This window comes from Hylobates moloch, unplaced genomic scaffold (genome assembly GCF_009828535.3).
Source record: "Hylobates moloch isolate HMO894 unplaced genomic scaffold, HMol_V3 SCAFFOLD_6, whole genome shotgun sequence".
Classification (NCBI taxonomy): Eukaryota; Metazoa; Chordata; class Mammalia; order Primates; family Hylobatidae; genus Hylobates; species Hylobates moloch.
Genome location: NW_026652281.1, coordinates 68,424,614 through 68,442,827, shown reverse-complemented (window position 1 = coordinate 68,442,827; position 18,214 = coordinate 68,424,614). Strand labels below are relative to the sequence as shown.

Below are 18,214 nucleotides of genomic sequence, written 5' to 3'. Positions count from 1 at the left end.
GGCAGGCGTTGTGCCAAGCTCCTGCTTATCTCAGGACTGTTTTCTTTCTTATCTCAAATTTTCACCTAACTTCTACTCTTCAAGGAAAGGTTCCCCTGAACCCTCTGAGTTAGTTCATTTGGTTCAGGTTCTCCATGAAGTGAATGCCAAGAAGAGACTTGGACATATGAATGTACGAATGCGCACTCATGCACAAAGGAAGTAGAGCTCCCAGATCTTGTTGTAAATTCCTTCCAGTTTTCTCAGTGGGTAAATTCTTCTACCTTCTCTCTTCTGGGCCAAGAGAGCCCTGTAGGCTGGTGATTGTCGGCATCTCTCTAAACAATCTGCCTCCCCACTCCTATCTCCTTTTGAAAAAGCAACATTTTCAGCAGACATAACAGAAGCATGTTGGGTATATGGGAATAGGGATGTAAATTAATAAATCCAGGATGAAGGAACCTAGAATTAGCTGTAGAATGATTGCAAATCACAGAAGAGCTCGCATGCCAAATACAAAATTAAAAATCACAAAAACCACATCAAAAGTCCCCAAGTCCCTCACTACTACCCTTCTTTGCTGATTCTGCCCCAAGATTTGGGGTTGAGTGTGGGAGGAGGCTACGCTCTGCTGGGGGAGAAGGCATGGAGCGCCGCAGTCAGGCTATCTCTAGATTCAAAGCTTGTCTTTGGCATTATTTGTGGGACATTGAACAAGTTGCTTGGCTGGAGATTCAGTGTTCTCACCCATAAACTGGAGATAATTATAGTAGCTCTATTAAAGGGCTGTTAATTAGACTATAAAGCGTAATTGATGTAAAGTGCTTAGCAAGGTGCCTGGCATACAGTAAGCTCCGAATAAATCTCTCTACTCTCGATTCTTTCAGGGCATCTGCAATACCCTACCTACTTAAGCCATTTTCAAAATGTGATCCACAGACATTTTCAGGGATCATGATGTCAAAAACTATATAAAAATGCTTAGAATTGGCCGGGCACGATAGCTCATGCCTGTAATCTCAGCACTTTGGGAGGCCGAGGTGGGTGGATCTCCTGAGGTCAGGAGATCGAGACCATCCTGGCCGACATGGTGAAACCCCGTCTCTACTAAAAATACAAAAATTAGCTGGGTGTGGTGGCTCATGCCTGTAATCCCAGCTACTCGGGAGGCTGAGGCAGGAGAATCACTTGAACCAGGCAGTCGGAGGTTGTAGTGAGCCGAGATCGACCCACTGCACTCCAACCTGGTGGCAGAGTGAGACTCCATCCCAAAAAAGAAAAAAATAACACTAAGAGTTTATTTACTGGTTTTTTTGTGTGTTAAAATTGGCTTTGATGGTTCAAAAGCAAACTATTGCAGATCACAATGTGCTATCACTCTACAACTACCAAGATTGCTATAAGAAAAAAGACAGTTATAAGCATTGATGAGGATGTGGAGAAATTGAAACACTCACAGGCTGCTGATGTTAATGTAAAATAGTGCAGCCACTTTGGCAAACAGTTTGGTAGTTCCAAAAAAATTAAACATAGTGTTACCCTATGACCTAGCAATTTAACTCCTAGGTATACATCCAAGATGGTTGAAAACATGTTTAAACAGCAACTTATACATGAATGTTTGTATTAGTCTGTTCTCACACTGCTATAAACCTGAGACTGGGTAATTTATAAAGGAAAGAGGTTTAATTGCCTCACAGATCCACATGGGTGCAGGAGCCTGAGGAAACTTACACTCATGGTGGAAGGTGAAGGGAAAGCAAGAGCCTTCTTCACGTGCTGGCAGGAGAGAGAAGAGTGAGTGGAGGAACTTGCCAAACACTTATAAAACCATGAGATCTCGTGAAAACTCACTCACTGTCACTAGAATAGCATGGAAAAAACTGCCCCCATGATCCAATCACCTCCCAGCAGTTTCCTCCCTCAACAACTGGGGATTATAATTCAAGATGAGATTTGTGGGGGAAGGAGGGAAGCCTAACCATATCCATGTTCATAGCAGCATTATTTATAATAGCCAAAAAGTAGAAACAACGCTAATGTCCATCACCTGATGAATGGATAAACAAAGTGTGCTATATCCATATAATAGAATATTGGGCTGATAATACTTTTCGGTGGGGGGGGGGGGGGGGGCGGGGCACTGTCCTATGCATTGTTAGGATGTTTAGCAGAATCCATGGTTTCTACTCATTAGATGTCAGTAGTAACTCTCTCCTCTTAAGTCGTGATAGCCAAAAATGTCGTTGCCAAATGTCCTGAGCACAAAATCACCTCCAGTTGAATACCACTGATACAAATTAATAGTCCTTATATTCTTCACTGCCATTCACTTGCAATTTTAAAAAACTTCCAGTTTTATTTAAGAATGTTCTTTTTTTTTTTGAGACGGAGTCTTGCTCTGTCGCCCAGGCTGGAGTGCAGTGGCACAATCTCGGCTCACTGCCAGCTCCGCCTCCCGGGTTCACGCCATTCTCCTGCCTCAGCCTCTCTGAGTAGCTGGGACTACAGGCACCCGCCACCACGCCCAGCTAATTTTTTTTTTGTATTTTTAGTAGAGACGGGGTTTCACCGTGGTCTCGATCTCCTGACCTCGTGATCCGTATTTAAGAATGTTCTTAATAAAGCAATGAAAATTGCAAATTGGATTGTCTTGACCCATGAATACACATCTTTTAAAATATTCTGTATGAGAAAAAGAAGCATTTATAAAGCACTTCTGCTGCATACCAAAGAACTCTCAAACAAGCGCTTTTCTCTAAGCACTTGTGGGAATGAGTTGCAGGCTGAACTCACTGATTTTATCATGAAACACCGTTTTAATTAAAAGATCTATTCACTGACAAGCTCGTTATTCATACTTAGGTACTTGGAAAACATTTTCATGAAAATAAATAACATCTATTTGTTGACATTGATATAACTGAACTTTCAAGCAAAAATAACAATTTGGTAAAGGTTGCACCATCACTGTGATCTTGATTGCTTCCAAATACTTAAAGATTCTGGCCGGGTGTGGTGGTTCACACCCGTAATCCTACCACTCTGGGAGGCTGAGGCAGGCGGATCACCTGAGGTCAGGAGTTCAAGACCAGCCTGGCCAGCATGGTGAAACCCTATCTCTACTAAAAATACAAAAAGATTAGCCAGACATGGTGGCGTGCACCTGTAGTCCCAACTACTCGGGAGGCTGAGGCAGGAGAATTGCTTGAACCTGGGAGGTGGAGGTTGCAGTGAGCTGAGATCGTGCCACTACACTCCCCACTGTGCGACAGAGCCAGACTCCGTCTCAAAAAAAAAAAAAAAAAAAATTAAAGACTCTTCTTCTGATGAGATTGGAAGTGATATTAACAAATGTGATGTGTTTGATAATGTAGGGTAAAATGTGTCAACATTTGGAAGATCTGCATAACTCAGTGAACCAATATTGCTAAATGATGAGTGTAACATGTCACGAATCATGCATGGTTTGAGAGATTTATTCAAAGTGCAACACGCGGTTGGGCGCGGTGGCTCGTGTCTGTAATCCCAGCACTTTGGGAGGCTGAGGCAGGCGGATCACCTAAGGCCAGGAGTTTGAGACCAGCCTGGCCAACATGGTGAAACCCCGTCTCTACTGAAAATACAAAAATTAGCCAGGCTCAGTCGTGGGCACCTGTAATGGAGGCTGAGGCAGGAGAATTGCTTGAACCCAGGAGTTGGAGTTAGCAGTGAGCCAAGATCGTGCCACTGCACTCCAGCTTGGGTGACAGAGTGAGACTGTCTGAAAAAAAAAAAAAAAAAAACCACACACACACACACAAAAACCAAATCAAACCAAAACAAAAACCAAAGTGCAACATGGACCAAAATCTATTTTTCTTTTTAACAGCTTCTCTGAGGTATAATTGAGCCATAATAGGTTGTACATGTTTTTACATATAAATACACAGAAACTACCAGAATAATAAAAATAATGAACATGGGTATCACTCCCAAAAGTTTCTTTGTATTCCTTTTATCTCTCCCTCCTGCCCTTCTTTGCCCTGCCCTGTCCCCTACACCCTCATCTTCCAGGCTGCCACTCACCTGCCTTTTCTCACTAAGGATTTGTTTGCATTTTTTGGAATTTTATATAAATAGGATCATATATACTTTTAAAAAAATTTTTCTTTCACTGATTGTAATTACTTTGAGATTAATCCATGTATCATTGCTTGTGTCAATAATTTATTTTTATTCTGAGCAGTATTGTACTGTATGGATATACCATGAATTGTTTATCCATTTACTTGGTTTTAATTTTCTCTTTTTTTTTTGAGACGGCGTTTTGTTCTTGTTTCCTAGGCTGGAGTGGAATGGCGTGATCTCGGCTCACTGCAACCTCTGCCTCCTGGGTTCAAGCGATTCTCCCGCCTCAGTCTCTTGAGTAGCTGTGATTACAGGCATACGTCACCCTGATCGGCTAATTTTGTATTTTTAGTAGAGACGGGGTTTCTCCATGTTGGTCAGGCTGGTCTCGAACTCCCGACCTCAGGTGATCCACCCGCCTTGGCCTCCCAAAGTGCTGGGATTACAGGCGTGAGCCACCGTGCTTGGCCTGGTTTTACTTTTTATCTTACATTTATTTTTAGTTTTGTTTTTAGAGATAGGGTCTCACTCTGCTTGTAGTGGTAGAATCAGAGCTCACTGCAGCTTCAAACTCCTGGGCTCCAGTAATCCTCTCTCTTCAACCTCCCTAATAGGTAGGAGCAAGTTTGTCCAAACCTCAGTCCACAGGCTGTATATGGTCCAAGACAGCTTTGAATGCAGCCCAACACAAATTTGTAAACTTTCTTAAAACATTATGATATTTTCTTTCCAATTTTGTTTTTTCTAGCTCATCAGCTATTGTATTTTATGTGTGGCCCAAGACAATTCTTCTTCCAGTGTGGCAGCCAAAAGATTGGATACTCCTGGTATAGGTAGAGATGGGGGTCTCACTGTGTTGCCTGGCTGGTCTCCAACTCCTGGCCTCAAGCAATCCTCCCACCTTGGCTTCTCAATGTGCTCAGATTACAGGTGCGACCACTCTCAGCCCATTTGCCTGTTAATGGGTATTTGTGTTACAGTTTTTTGCTTTTTTTTTTTTTTGAGACAGGGTCTTGTTGTGTCACCCAGGTTGGAGAGCAGTGGTCCAGTCACAGCTCACTGCAGCCTCCACCTCCTAAGCTTACACGATTGTCCTTCTTCAGCCTCCCTAGTAGCTGAGATTGCTATTTATTTTTAGTAGAGGCAGGGATTCGCCAAGTTGCCCAGGCTGGTCTCCAACTCCTGGCCTCGAGCAATCCTCCTGCCTTGGCCTCCCAAAGGGTTGGGATTACAGGCAATTACAAATACAGTTGCTGTGAACATTTGCGTACAAGTCCTTCTGTGGACATGTGTTTTCATTTCTTTTGAGTAAATACCTAGGATGGAATGTCTGAAGCATATGCAAATAAATATATGCTTACCCTTTTAAGAAAATTCCTAAGTTTTTTCCAAAGTGGTTGCATCATTTCATATTTCCATTAGTAGTGTATGAGTTTCAGTTGCTCTATGTTCTGACAAATTCTTGGTTATGACTAGTCTTTTGGAATTTACCATCAAATAGGTAGGGTACGTTGTTGAGGTCTTAATTTGTATTTTTCTCTTAATCTGTATTTCTTCTAATGACTAATTATGTTGCATATCTTTTCATGCCTTTATTTGTCATCCATATATGGCTTCTTTGTTTATTTATTTTTTTGAGACGGAGTTTTGCTCTTGTTGCCCAGGCTGGATTGCAACAGCACAATCTCAGCTCATCGCAATCTCCGCCTCCCAGATTTAAAAAATTCTCCTGCCTCAGCCTTCCCAAGTAGGTGGGATTATAGGCATGTGCCACCAAACCTGGATAATTTTGTATTTTTAGTAGAGATGAGGTTTCTCCATGTGGGTCAGTCTGGTCTCGAACTCCCGACCTCAGGTGATCTGCCCACCTCGGCCTCCCAAAGTGCTGGGATTACAGGTGTGAGCCACCACGCCCAGCTTATATGGCTTCTTTGATGAAATGTCTCTTCAAATCTTTTGCCCATTTTTTGGGGTTACTATTGAGGTATGAGAGTTCAAAAAATAGACACTCTGGATATAAATTTTTTTTTTTTTTTTGAGACAGAGTCTTGCCCTGTCGCCCAGGCTGGAGTGCAATGGCGAGATCTCAGCTCACTGCAACCTCTGCCTCCTGGATTCAAGTGATTCTCCTGCTTCAGCCTCCCACGTAGCTGGGACTACAGACACCTGCCACCATGCCAGGGTAATTTTTGTATTTTTAGTAGAGTTGGGGTTTCACCATATTGGCCAGGCTGGTCTCGAACTCCTGACCTTGTGATCCGCCCACCTCAGCCTCCCAAAGTGCTGAGATTACAGGTGTGAGCCACCTTGCCCGGCCTGGATGTAAATTATTTACCAGGGCCCGGCATGATGGCTCACACTTGTAATTCCGGCACTTAGAGAGGCTGAGGCAGGTGGATTGCTTGAGTCAAGGAATTCGAGACCAGCCTGGGCAACATAGGGAAACTCCATCCTCTATAACAAATACAATAATTAACCAGGCATGGTGATGCACACCTGTAGTCCCAGCTACTAAGGAAGCTGAGGTGGGAGGATCACTTGAGCCTAGGAGGTCGAGGTAGCAGTAAGTCGTGAGCATGCCACTATACTCCAGCTCTTTTGAGACACAGCAAGACCCTGTCTCAAAAAAAAAAACAAAAAACAAAACCACACACACACACATTCTTATCAGATATGTGATTTGCAAATAGCTGCTTCAGTTTTTGGCTTGTCTTTCCATTCTCTTTCTGAGGCTGCAGTGAGCTATCATAATGCCATCATACTCCTGGGCTCAAGTGATTCTCTGCCTCAGCCTCTCAAGTAGCTGGGACTACAGGTGCATGCCACCATGCCTGCCTCAAATATTTTTGATGCTGTTGTAAATGGAATTTTAAATTTCAATTTCAGATTGTTTATTGCTGGTGTACTACAAATGCAATTGACATTTGTGTTTTGATTTTATGACCTGTAGTCTTGGTCATTTATTTGATCTGATAGTTTTTTGTAGATTTTGTGCCAGAGTTTTCAATAAATACAACAAATAAAACCAGTTTTACTTCCTTCTTTGCTAATTTGAATGCCTTTTTTTTCCCTTGCCTTATTGCACAGGCTAGAATCCCCAGTAGAATATTGAACAAAAGTTGTCAGAGCAGAAATCCTTGCCTTGTTCCTGATCTTAAGGTGAAAGCATTGTTCTTCACCATTAAGTGTGATGCTTTTTATAGACACTCTCTATCAAGTTGAGGAAGTTTCCTTGTAATCTTAGGAATGGATACTGGATTTTGTCCAATGCATTTGCTGCATGTATCGAGATTATCAAATGGTTTTTCTTTTTTAGTCTGTTAATATGGTAAATTATATTGCTTGATTTACCAATGCTAATTCAACCTTGCATTCCTAGGATAAGCCCCTGTTTGGCTATAATGTATTATCTTTTATACATATTTTTTATGTATTTATATATTTATATATCTTTTTTATGTAATCTACTCTTTTACTGCCTTGTCTCATGTAAACCTATGTAATTTCCCATTGGGTCCACCTTAGGAAACAGTCTTTAAGGTTTTCTCCGTGAGGCAAGTACCAGTATACTCTTTTATGGTCAATACAATGCTAATTCAACCTTGCATTTCTAGGATAAGCACCTGTTTGGATATAATGTATTATCTTTTTTATATACTGTGAAATAAAAGTGACTAGAATTGTGCATATTATGTTTATGAGAGATATTGGTCCATAGTTTGCTTAATATCTAGAGTTTGGGTATTAGTGTAATGCTGGCCCCACAGAATGAGCTGGGAAGTATTCCCTCCTCTTCAATTTTCTGGAGGACTTTATCTAGAATTGGAATTATGTTTTCCTTATATATACCATGTTAACACCATGACACTAACTTGACATGATTGACATTTATAGAACACTGCATGCAACAACTGCAAAAAACACATTCATTTCAAATGCACAGTATTTACCGAGACAGACTATACTCGGCCACAGAACCAGTGTCAATAAGTTTAAAATTATTAATACTGTATGAAGTACCTTCTCTGATCACAATGAGATTAAATCAGAAATCAGTAACAGGCAGCTATCCGGAAAACTCCTCCACATTTGCAGATCAACACTTACAAAAAACCCATGGTCAAAAAAAGAAAGCAATAGGGAAATTACAAAGTATTTTGAAATGAAGGAAAACGAAAATACAATATATGAAAATATGTGGAACGTAGCTAAAACAGTATAGAGGGACACTTATCACACCAAATGCCTGTAGAAACAAGAGACATCTAAAATTAGTGGTCATTAGTTTCTGAGTTAAGAAACTAGAGAAACAAAACAAGAAATTTAAAAATTAAAAAACAGCAGAATAAAGGAAACAATAAACATAAGAGCAGATATCAATAAAATAGAAAACAGAAAACCAGTAGAGAAAATCCAAGAAAGCAAAAACGGGCTTTGAGATTTGAGATCCGTAAACCGAGAAGCCCCTCGCCAGATCGATCAGAAAAAAAGATGACACACAAATTACCAATTTTAGAACCTGAGGGGTCAGATTTTATAGACATTAAGTGGACAATAAAGGAATACAGCTAACAGATTTGCATTATTAAACAATTTAGACGTTTCTACAAATTATTAAAGCTCACTCAAGAGGCGATATCAATAAATATTGGTTGAATTAGTGAATACCAGCTATTACTATAGGCAAGGCGCTAAGTCCAGGCTTTAGAGAGAAAGAAAGCATTTTTTTTTTTTTTTTGAGACAGAGTCTGGCTCTGTCGCCCAGGCTGGAGTGCAGTGGCACGATCTCGGCTCACTGCAACCTCCGCCTCCGGGGTTCAAGCGATTCTCCAGCCTCAGACTCCTGAGTAGCGCGGATTACAGGCGCGCGCCACCAAGCTCGGCTAATTTTTGTATTTTTAGTAAAGATGGGGTTTCACCATGTTGGCCAGGCTAGTCTCGAACTCCTGACCTCGTGATCCGCCCGCCTCGGCCTCCCAAAGTGCTAGGATTACAGGCGTGAGCCACCGCGTCCGGCCAAAGAAAGCATTTTCCTTCCAAAGAAGCTCTCAGGTTACTGGAGGGGCAAAAGAACAGATAAAGTTTAATGTTGCTCCGGGGGAGAAGATAAGGGAACACTGGTTAAGAAAGGCTTCTCTGGGGACAAGTCACTCGGCCAACACACGAAGGACCCACAGAAAACATTTGTTACAGCTAGAACGGCTGCACGTGAGTTCACGCAAGGGGCCCAGAGGTGGCCCTCCGGCGACTGCCTGCTCCACTCCTCTTAGTGCAGTCCTAACCCTTTCCCAACTGGCGCTGGCAGCAGTTGAGAAACTAACTCCTTCCAAATCCGGCTGTCTTGCGCCTGCGCATTCAAGCAAAGCGCTCATAGGCGGGGGGGTGGGAGGGACGCGGCCACCGGAAGTGTGACCTCTCGCTCCCCGCTGCCTATTCTTATCCGGGGTCACGTCGATCTTCCGGGTGTCTTTGACAGGGTTTTCTACGCCGCTTTTTCGGCGACTTTTTGCTCTTCCGCTTTTTGCCACCGCCCCCAACCTTCTATATCCTTGCAGCCTCTACCTTTTCTTGTGTTGCTCCTCCCCTGGCAGCCCTGCGAGGGGTTAGATCTCAGCCGGAGCCGGAGCTGGGCCTAGCTGTCCCACGGGCCACCACTACCTCCTTTGGTTCGGGAGAAAGCTACGACGGAGTACGCCCAGCCGTCCCCGCTCGGGCCTTGGAACTTCTGAGCGGGCAGTGCTGGTAGACCCTGCTTAGCCCTTCCCGGAGGACATCTGTGAGTTTAGGGGGTTTCGGAGAGGAACGCAGCGGTGTAGGCCCAGGGCGGGGGCGGGGCACGGGAAACTTTTCCGAAACGGTAGCGTTTTGTTTTGCGTGGGAGGTTCCGGCAGTATCTCTTGGTTATTCCAAATTTATGGGCGGCATCTGGGCTGCTGTACGTTTTGAAGAATCTTAGGACCGCTTACTTTGCTTACTCGTTTTCTCTTCCTCGCTTACTGCCTCGTGCACCACTCCAGGACCAAAAGAGGAAGATAAGATAGTCTTGGGACTCCTGCATGGTGTTTCAAAGGGTGGTGAAGAACTAAGGTAAGTAGCTGGGTTAATTAAAAAATTTAAAAGGCATTTATCTTTTAAGGCTTAATTAAATGGCATGAAATTGCCTCAGCTTTTCACTTTATAGGAAAATGCACAGGTTACGACTGTTGTATACGTTTCTTTTCTTGTTCAGCCTTTGTAGAAAGACTCTTCGTCTCAAGGTGAGGACACGAAAGGCTTATATGTCTCAAAACTTACGGATTCTCTAAATTACTTGTCTTGTCTCTTTCAACTCTTTGTTTAAAGTAGCAGATATTTTTCATTAGGGTGAACAGAGAAGAAACAGGGAAACTGTAAAACACAAGCTAAATAACACATGTGCAGTGTATGATTTTGTGAAGAAAGATTGTAACTGATCACTAAATCTGTGTTTTTATATTACAGGTAACATAGTAACTTTTGTAAATGTCTTCATATTGTATGGTTCAGTACCACCAGGCTTCTAATACGTACTGATTAACAGCCATAAGGCTATATTAATTTATACTGATTAATAGCCAGTAATAGTGACGTTACTTTGTTGGTGTGAATAGCCCTAATTATGTGTGTTCTGGAAATGTCCTGTAACAGGTTCCGTGTGAAACAGGCCATTTATGAGTTGTTTAAGAAATGCCCATTTGGAGCCATGTGACTAGATTATTTTTTGGAACACTTGGGTGTAATTTAATTTTTAACCAAAAGGAATATCCTGTTCAAAACCTGGAAGTGGTTTTCACAGTGGGTTGGCAGGCTTTAGGAATTGGATTTTTCGTATTGTGGAGAAAAGAAGTGGGTTTGAGATATCAAAGGTATTTGGATAAAATGGACAGTATCTTGGTTTAGCCAGTACAGTTCTGGTTTTCATACTAGGTATATTCTGCTTTCTAAGGAATCCTGATGAAGGAATTATATATAACCTTGAGTGTTCTCTAATTTGTTGGAGGAGAGGTCAAGTTGAGGACAGAAATTCCAGGTTGCAAATTCCAGGACCAAATACTTTGTCACTAGAAATTACTAGGAATTAATTTTTTTTTTGCAAGACGGTGTCCTGCTCTTGTCACCCAGGCTGGAGTGCAATGGCACGATCTTGGCTCACTGCAGCCTCTGCCTCCTGGGTTCAAGCGATCTCCTGCCTCAGCCTGCCGAGTAGCTGGGATTACAGGCACGTGCCACTACGCGCAGCTAATTTTTGTATTTTTAGTAGAGACAGGGTTTCACCATGTTGGCCAGGGTGGTCTCCAACTCCTGACCTCAGGTGATCCGTCCGCCTCGGCCTCCCAAAGTGCTGGGATGACAGGTGTGAGCTACTGTGCACGGCCGAATTAATCTACTTTTTTACTGCCTTGTCTCATGTAAACCTGTGTAATTTCCCATTGGGTCCACCTTAGGAAACTGTCGTTAAGGTTTTCTCCGTAAGGAAAGTACCAGTATACTCTTTTACGGTCAAGTACAGATTGTGGAACTGAAAACTTTTAAGGTAAGGAAAATTGGATATTGCCAATATCTGGATTTTATGTATCTATCATAAAATTTGTCACATAGGAGATGGTAGAAGACCATAGTTAATGTGGAGTAATGTTTTATGTAACTAATCTCTACTTACTGAAGAAACCTTTCATTCAGAGTATGAAGAAAATGATTTAAAATTTTGTGGAGGTCCCCTTATTTGTTACAGTAATAGTTTTACTGTATTTTATTTTGTGAAACTAAGTTCTGTTTAAAAAATGATTATGTTGTTTATGATAATTGTTTTGATGTCATTTTTATTTTCATCAAAATCTGTGAAATGTATTAGAAAAAGGCATAGAAATTCATGAGCGTTTCATTTACTTCCTTAACTCTAGATATCTTTCAGAATACCTATATTGGTGAACATAGAATGAATGCCTCGGAATGATTTTCCGCTACTTGAAGCCTATCTTCTTTAAGAGCCTGACTTGAGGGCCAAAATTCATACTGAGGAGAGGCTGACAGATCCTTTGTTTTGCAGGGGCTCCAGAGCTTGATATATTTCTGGGAATTTGGGATAGGCTAAACTAGATTTCTGCCCTAGACTAAACATCTGGCTGTGGACTCATTCTAAGAAGTTTTTAAGCTGAGGATAATTTGGTCATTAACTTGGTAGAGTAGTTCTGAGCCACAAGTCATCTTTAGACTTATTATTAGTTTGGATTTGGCTGTCTAAGGGATGGAAACAAGGTGAGGCCTGGGCTCTTAATGTCATTTTGGATCTTCAAATCTTAATATACATGGACCTTATTCAGTTATAGAGGAAAAACAACATATTTTTTATAGATATAAACAAAAGTGTCTAGGCTTTTTGCTATGAACTGATTTAAATAAACCTGAAAGTACAAGATTTTAATTCTAGTTTTTCTGAATACGTATTTTTTCCATTCACTAGATTTGTAGTGTCTATTCCAACAAAATGAACTATCAAGCAAAATTTGTTACAGTGAATTGTATTTAATATCATTTTCTCATAAATCCTGTGAAGTAGGGTCCTATGTTTTATGGGAAATTAGATTAGGGAACCAGAGTAAAAAAGGCCAAGAAGGAGTGTGAGCCTGAGCAAAGGGTGAAAAGTGTTCGTTGCCAGGCTTGAATCTGGCAATCCAAGATTTTTCTTTTTTCTTTTTTTTTGTTTTTGAGACAGGGTCTTGCTCCGTTGACCAGGCTGGAGTGCAGTGACACAGTCTCCTCGGCTCACTCCAACCTCCATCTCCCTGGCTCAAGCGATCCTCCCACCCCAGCCTCCAGAGTAGCTGGGACTTCAGATGCAGACCACCACACCTGGCTAATTTTTGTTGTGTTGTTTTCTTTTGTTTGAGACTAAGTCTCGTTCTTTCACCCAGGCTGGAGTGCAGTGGTGCGATCTCCACTCACTGTAACCTCTGCCTGCCGAGTTCAAGCGATTCCCCTGCCTCAGCCTCCCAAGTAGCTGGGATTACAGATGCCCAGCACCACGCTAGCTAATTTTGTATTTTTAGTAGAGAAGGGATTTTGCCATGTTGGCCAGGCTGGTCTTGAACTCCTGACCTCAGGTGATGTGCCCACCTCGGCCTCCCAAAGTGTTGGGATTATAGGCGTGAGCCATTGCGCCCGGCCTAATTTTTTTTTTTTTTTTTTTTTGAGACGGAGTTTTGCTGTTGTTGCCCAGCCTGGAGTGCAATTGCGTGATCTTGGCTCACTGCAACCTCTGCCTCCCAGGTACAAGCGATTCTCCTGTCTCAGCCTCCCAAGTAGCTGGGATTACAGGCATGTGCTACCACGCCTGGCTGATTTTTTTGTATTTAGTAGGGATTTCACCATGTTAGTCAGGCTGGTCGTGAACTCCTGACCTTAGGTGATGCATCTGCTTCGGCCTCCCAAAGTGCTGGGATTATAGGCGTGCAGCCTAATTTTCGTATTTGTTGTAGAGATGGGGTTTTACCATGTTGCCCAGGCTGGTCTCTAACTCCTGGGCTCAAACAATCTGCCTGCCTCAGCCTCCCAAAGGATTACAGGCATGAGCAACTGCCCAGCCCAGGATTATTGTGTGTATTTTTACTAGGGGATTCTGCTTAGTTCAAGATATTTGTCCATTTCCTCTGAAGAAACTAGGGTGTACAGGTGAGGAAATATGATAGGATTATTTTCTTTTTTTAAAATCTCTTGTAAAAAGACATAAGGGTCTGCTAAAGAAAGTTGACAGACTCTTATTTTCTGGAGGTTAACCTTGTCTCTGGTTCAAATTAGAGTCAGACATTTGGGATGAGGTCTGATGATGGTTCATAGAATTTTGTCCACAATCTGTTATGAACCCTGGACTGGTGAGCCTTGTTATCGGTGGCCAACCTAGGGAATTTTAATCTTATGGAATTGAAAAAACAAGGAACAATGTTTGTGAGGGATTTATTAATTTCTTCCCAGATTTTTCTTTTTCTCCCCTATTGTCTCATAGTTTTTCCAGCCCTCCTAGTCACAATCCCCAGAGGCAGCTACTTCAGTTCTCCTGGCTACCTAGTTTTATTTTTCTCTGTTGTTGAAAAAAAAAAAGAAAAAAGAATAAAGCTTATATAGTTCATTCTTTTGATTTATATTTACTGAAAATGAGAATTTAGCACTTTTTGTACCCTCTGTCATCCTCCATATAAAACTTGATATATAAACACAAATGTCCAATATAGTCATATATAAATAAATAATATATAATAAATTTTATATAGTAACTCAGTTTTTAAAAAATCAGTATATTCAATCTTTGTAAGAATCAGGTAACTGATTATATTGCCTTTTTTATATTACCTGTTGAGTGTTTTTTTCTTTGGTAATTTATTTTTAACTAGCTACATTTCTGTATTTCTAAAATTATTTCTACTCTGTTAACAGAACTTATCTCTATGGTCAAATACATCAGGTAATCTACCAGCTGATTTTTCTTTTCTTGGCTATCTTCTTGAAGCCCTGCATCCTCCTATTCTAATTTGAACTGTTAGCTTTCCATCACTGTCATCTCGGGTAATTTACTTTGTTTCTGCCCTACATCAGATCTCCCTTTTTCTAGATTCCAGGTTTTCTTTTTCTTTTTTGATAACTTACCTGTCTAAGAATGTTTCTAGTTGCCCTTGCATTGATAGTACAGCTAGGTATAGAATTATAGCCTGAGAGCATTTCCGTCAGAGATTTGAAGTCATGAGTCCATGTCCTGTGCTATTGAGAAATCCAAAGCCATTTTGATTTCTTGACCTTTGTTTATAACATTTTCCCCTGTTGAATATTTTATAAACTTCCTTTTTTTGTGTGATATTCTGAAACTTCAATATAATATACCTTGACATGTAACTTTTTTACTGTGCTTTGTACCCTTTAGATCCTTTCAATCTGGGGATTGGTGTCTTTCAGTCTTTGGCATTTTTTTGTTTTATTTATTAGGTAATGTCCTGTATTTTTTCTGTTCTTCCTGGACCTTCTGTTACAATGTTAGATCACATAGTTTAATACTTTTTTGTTTTCTCTTCTGTTATCTTGCCTCCTTCCTGCCTCTACCACCTTTTCCTTTTCGTTCTTTCTAATACATTTTCTCAAGGTTATCTTTTAACTTTCTGCTGGGTAGTTCTGCTTTCAATTTTATAATTTCCCAGAGCCTTTTTATTTTATTTTTTTGACATAGGGTCTTGCCTTGTGTCCTAGGCTGGAGTGCAGTGGCATGAACATGGTTCACTACAGCCTTGACCTCCTGGACTCAAACAATCCTCCCACCTCAGCCTCCTGTGTAGCTGGGACCATAGGCACACACTACTATGCCTGGCTAATTTTTTTGATTTTTTTTTATAGAGACAGGGTCTCACTTTGTTGCCCAGGCTAGTCTTGAACTCCTGAGCTCAAGTAGTCTTCCCACCGTGGCCTCCCAGAGTGCTGGGATTCTAGGTGTGAGCCACCGCATCCGGCCCGTTTCTTTTTAAATAGCATATTCTTGTTTTATAATGCAATGTCTTTTCATTAATCTGAGGTATTTCTTTTTGAGTGTTTATTTGTTCCTGACATCGTTTCTGTTTATTCCCAGGTTTTATTTTTCTTCTGGTGATCCATGGATGCCTATTTTAAGTGAGAATATCAGGAGTCTAATTAGAAACTCTAAAAGTGTGTGGGTAGGGCCTGTCAACTAGTAGGCTTCAGGTTAAGTTGATTAGTTAGCTACCTTGACATTTTCTTGATGGACTCCCAAATATTATTATGTCCTTTTGTTACTATGTTACATAGTTTCTCTCTCATTTTGTTTTTTCATAGAAGAGTTTTCTAATTGCTTGCTTTGAGAAAGTGGGCTGAGGAGTCCTATTTTTCTTTGTAGACTTTACCTGATCCTCATTTTCAGTTTATTACCTTATCCTATCCCTTGCAAGACTACAGCCTTGATATATCGGTCATTGCAAAGAATAAATATCTACTCTCCTCCCTGGATCACTGAAGGATTCTGATTGCTTTGTATAATTTTTCCCTATTCCTATGGAACATAGCCCTCTTTTATTGGAAGTCTTTTATGTAAATTATGTAGACTTTGAGGGGAATCTCAGAATCTTATAAGTTGTTAAGACAATATAAAATCCATTCCTTATTTGATCAGACCTGTAAGATCCAAATTCTAGGAATCAGGATGTCATGTGGTTTATACCTTTGTATAAATTAGTTTGAGAATAAATGTAATAATCTGTGGAATTTTATTAATGTCAGGTGATAACTTGATTTCTAAAAGATTTGTTGATATGAGGGTAAATGTATTAGGGTAAATTCATCAGAAAATTAGAAATGTGCATATATCTTGCTGTTTGAATTATGTTAATCTTAGATTTGGAATTTATTATTAGTTTTCTTTTGTTACCTACAATGGCACTTAAGAGACCTATTTAACTTTGCAAATAAAATTTGTAACTTGATAACTAATTATTTTAAGTTAGTGGATAATAGTTATCAAAGTGTTTAGTATCTTTAAGCTATGATAATTTAATATTGTCTTTTTAAATTATCCTAGGTAGAAGAATACATGCTCACTTCCAGTGAACAAGAGCATGTTCCCAAACTCAATTTTGGGTCGCCCACCCTTCACTCCAAATCATCAACAACATAATAACTTCTTTACCCTGTCACCTACTGTTTATTCACACCAGCAGCTTATAGATGCACAATTCAACTTTCAGAATGCAGAGTGAGTATGGTGATATTTTGGCCCATGTTGTTGGTAAATTTCATTTTCTATTTGACATAAACCCTTTTTGTATTAAACTCTCGAATGTGGAGAATATGTTGTCACATTTTTTTTTGATAGGGATGTATTTAATTTTTTTTTCAGAGATTGGTTTTGTTTTTAAAGAAAAAATATGTATAAATTACTGTTCTTTTCTTTGATTTTGATAGCTTGTCTAGAGCTGTGTCATTACAGCAGCTGACATATGGAAATGTCAGTCCAATACAGACCTCAGCTTCCCCATTATTTCGAGGAAGGAAGTAAGTACTTCTTAATTATTTTAAAAGAATGTTTTTGCATTTCTGAGAACTCTGTAACAGTGTATCTTGAATTAATATTGTATGGACCCTATGCCCTATGTTTTGTTTTCTGGGACCTGTACGATCAGATCAGTCGTGGAATTTTAACATTTTTATGCGTTTAAAAATTTTAGGGGTTCTTTTGTTGATTTGTTCCTGCTTTATTTTATGTTTGTTTCTGCCCTACATCAGATCTCCCCTTTTCTATATCCCAGGTTTTCTTTTTCTAGAATAAAGCTGTTTCCTCAGAAAACCACTTTTTAATTGAGATTTTTTAACTAAATGAGATGGCCTTCTGTATTCATTTGCTAGGGTAGGGTTGCCATAACAACGTACCACACATTGGGTGGCTTACACAACAGAAATTTATTTTCTTACAATTCTGGAGGCTAGATCAAGGTGTTGGCAGGGTTGGTTTCTTCTGAGGCTTCTTTTCTTGCCTTGTAGATGGCTGCTTTGTCACTGTGTCTTAATATGGCCGTTTCCCTGTGTTTTCTGTGTCCTCATCTCTTCTTCTAAGGACACCAGTTATATTGGATTAAGGCTCATTATAAAGACCCCACTTTAACTTAAGTAACTTTTAGGAGGTCCTGTCTCCAAATAATACAGTCACATTCTGAGCTACTGGGGTTTAGGACTTCAACATTGGAATTTCTAGGGGGACACAATTATAACATTTTCTTTCTAGTAAACTTTATGTTTTTCTTTTGATTTATCTACATCTTACACAGGTAAGTTTCCATGATAACAAATATTGTAGTGAAAATTTCTGTGTGACATAAAACTTCCTATAGTCAAGTCAGGAGTCAATTAATTTTAATCTTTGATTAAAAGTAATTCATTTATTAAAAAGTAGAACTTGAGAGGTAGTTACTAAAATAACATTCGGCAATATTTAAAAGATACCACTGTTACTTAAAAACCTATATAAACCTTTTATAACCTTTATGTCCCATTAAAAAAAACACTCAGTGAACAAGGTGCTGTAAAAGAAAATAATAACACTAGCTAGGAATTATTGCTTATTATG

At 40.2% G+C, this 18,214-nt stretch overlaps 1 protein-coding gene and 1 long non-coding RNA gene across 9 annotated transcripts in view; one reads left to right on the top strand and one right to left on the bottom strand.

The window, feature by feature from the left end:
- Positions 1 to 8,599: 8,599 nt before the first annotated feature.
- LOC131383807 (uncharacterized) lies at positions 8,600 to 9,380 on the bottom strand. The gene is made up of 2 exons (XR_009214133.1): positions 9,265 to 9,380; positions 8,600 to 9,145 (listed from the first exon to the last, which is right to left on the bottom strand). It is a non-coding gene; the product is annotated as an uncharacterized LOC131383807 (long non-coding RNA).
- Positions 9,381 to 9,520: 140 nt separating this feature from the next.
- Positions 9,521 to 18,214, top strand: part of TENT2 (terminal nucleotidyltransferase 2) — a 79,102-nt gene continuing 70,408 nt past the window's right edge. For 6 of the 8 annotated variants that reach the window (XM_058440767.1, XM_032156972.2, XM_032156967.2 and 3 more), the window contains exons 1-4: positions 9,522 to 9,865; positions 10,107 to 10,176; positions 16,673 to 16,846; positions 17,056 to 17,145. In XM_058440767.1, coding sequence (XP_058296750.1) covers positions 16,710 to 16,846; positions 17,056 to 17,145 — 227 coding nt within the window. In that variant the 5' untranslated portion in view covers positions 9,522 to 9,865; positions 10,107 to 10,176; positions 16,673 to 16,709. Of the gene's footprint in view, positions 9,866 to 10,106; positions 10,177 to 16,672; positions 16,847 to 17,055; positions 17,146 to 18,214 lie in introns of all 8 variants that reach the window. The other 2 variants (XM_058440765.1, XM_058440766.1) reach the window with 1 other exon arrangement.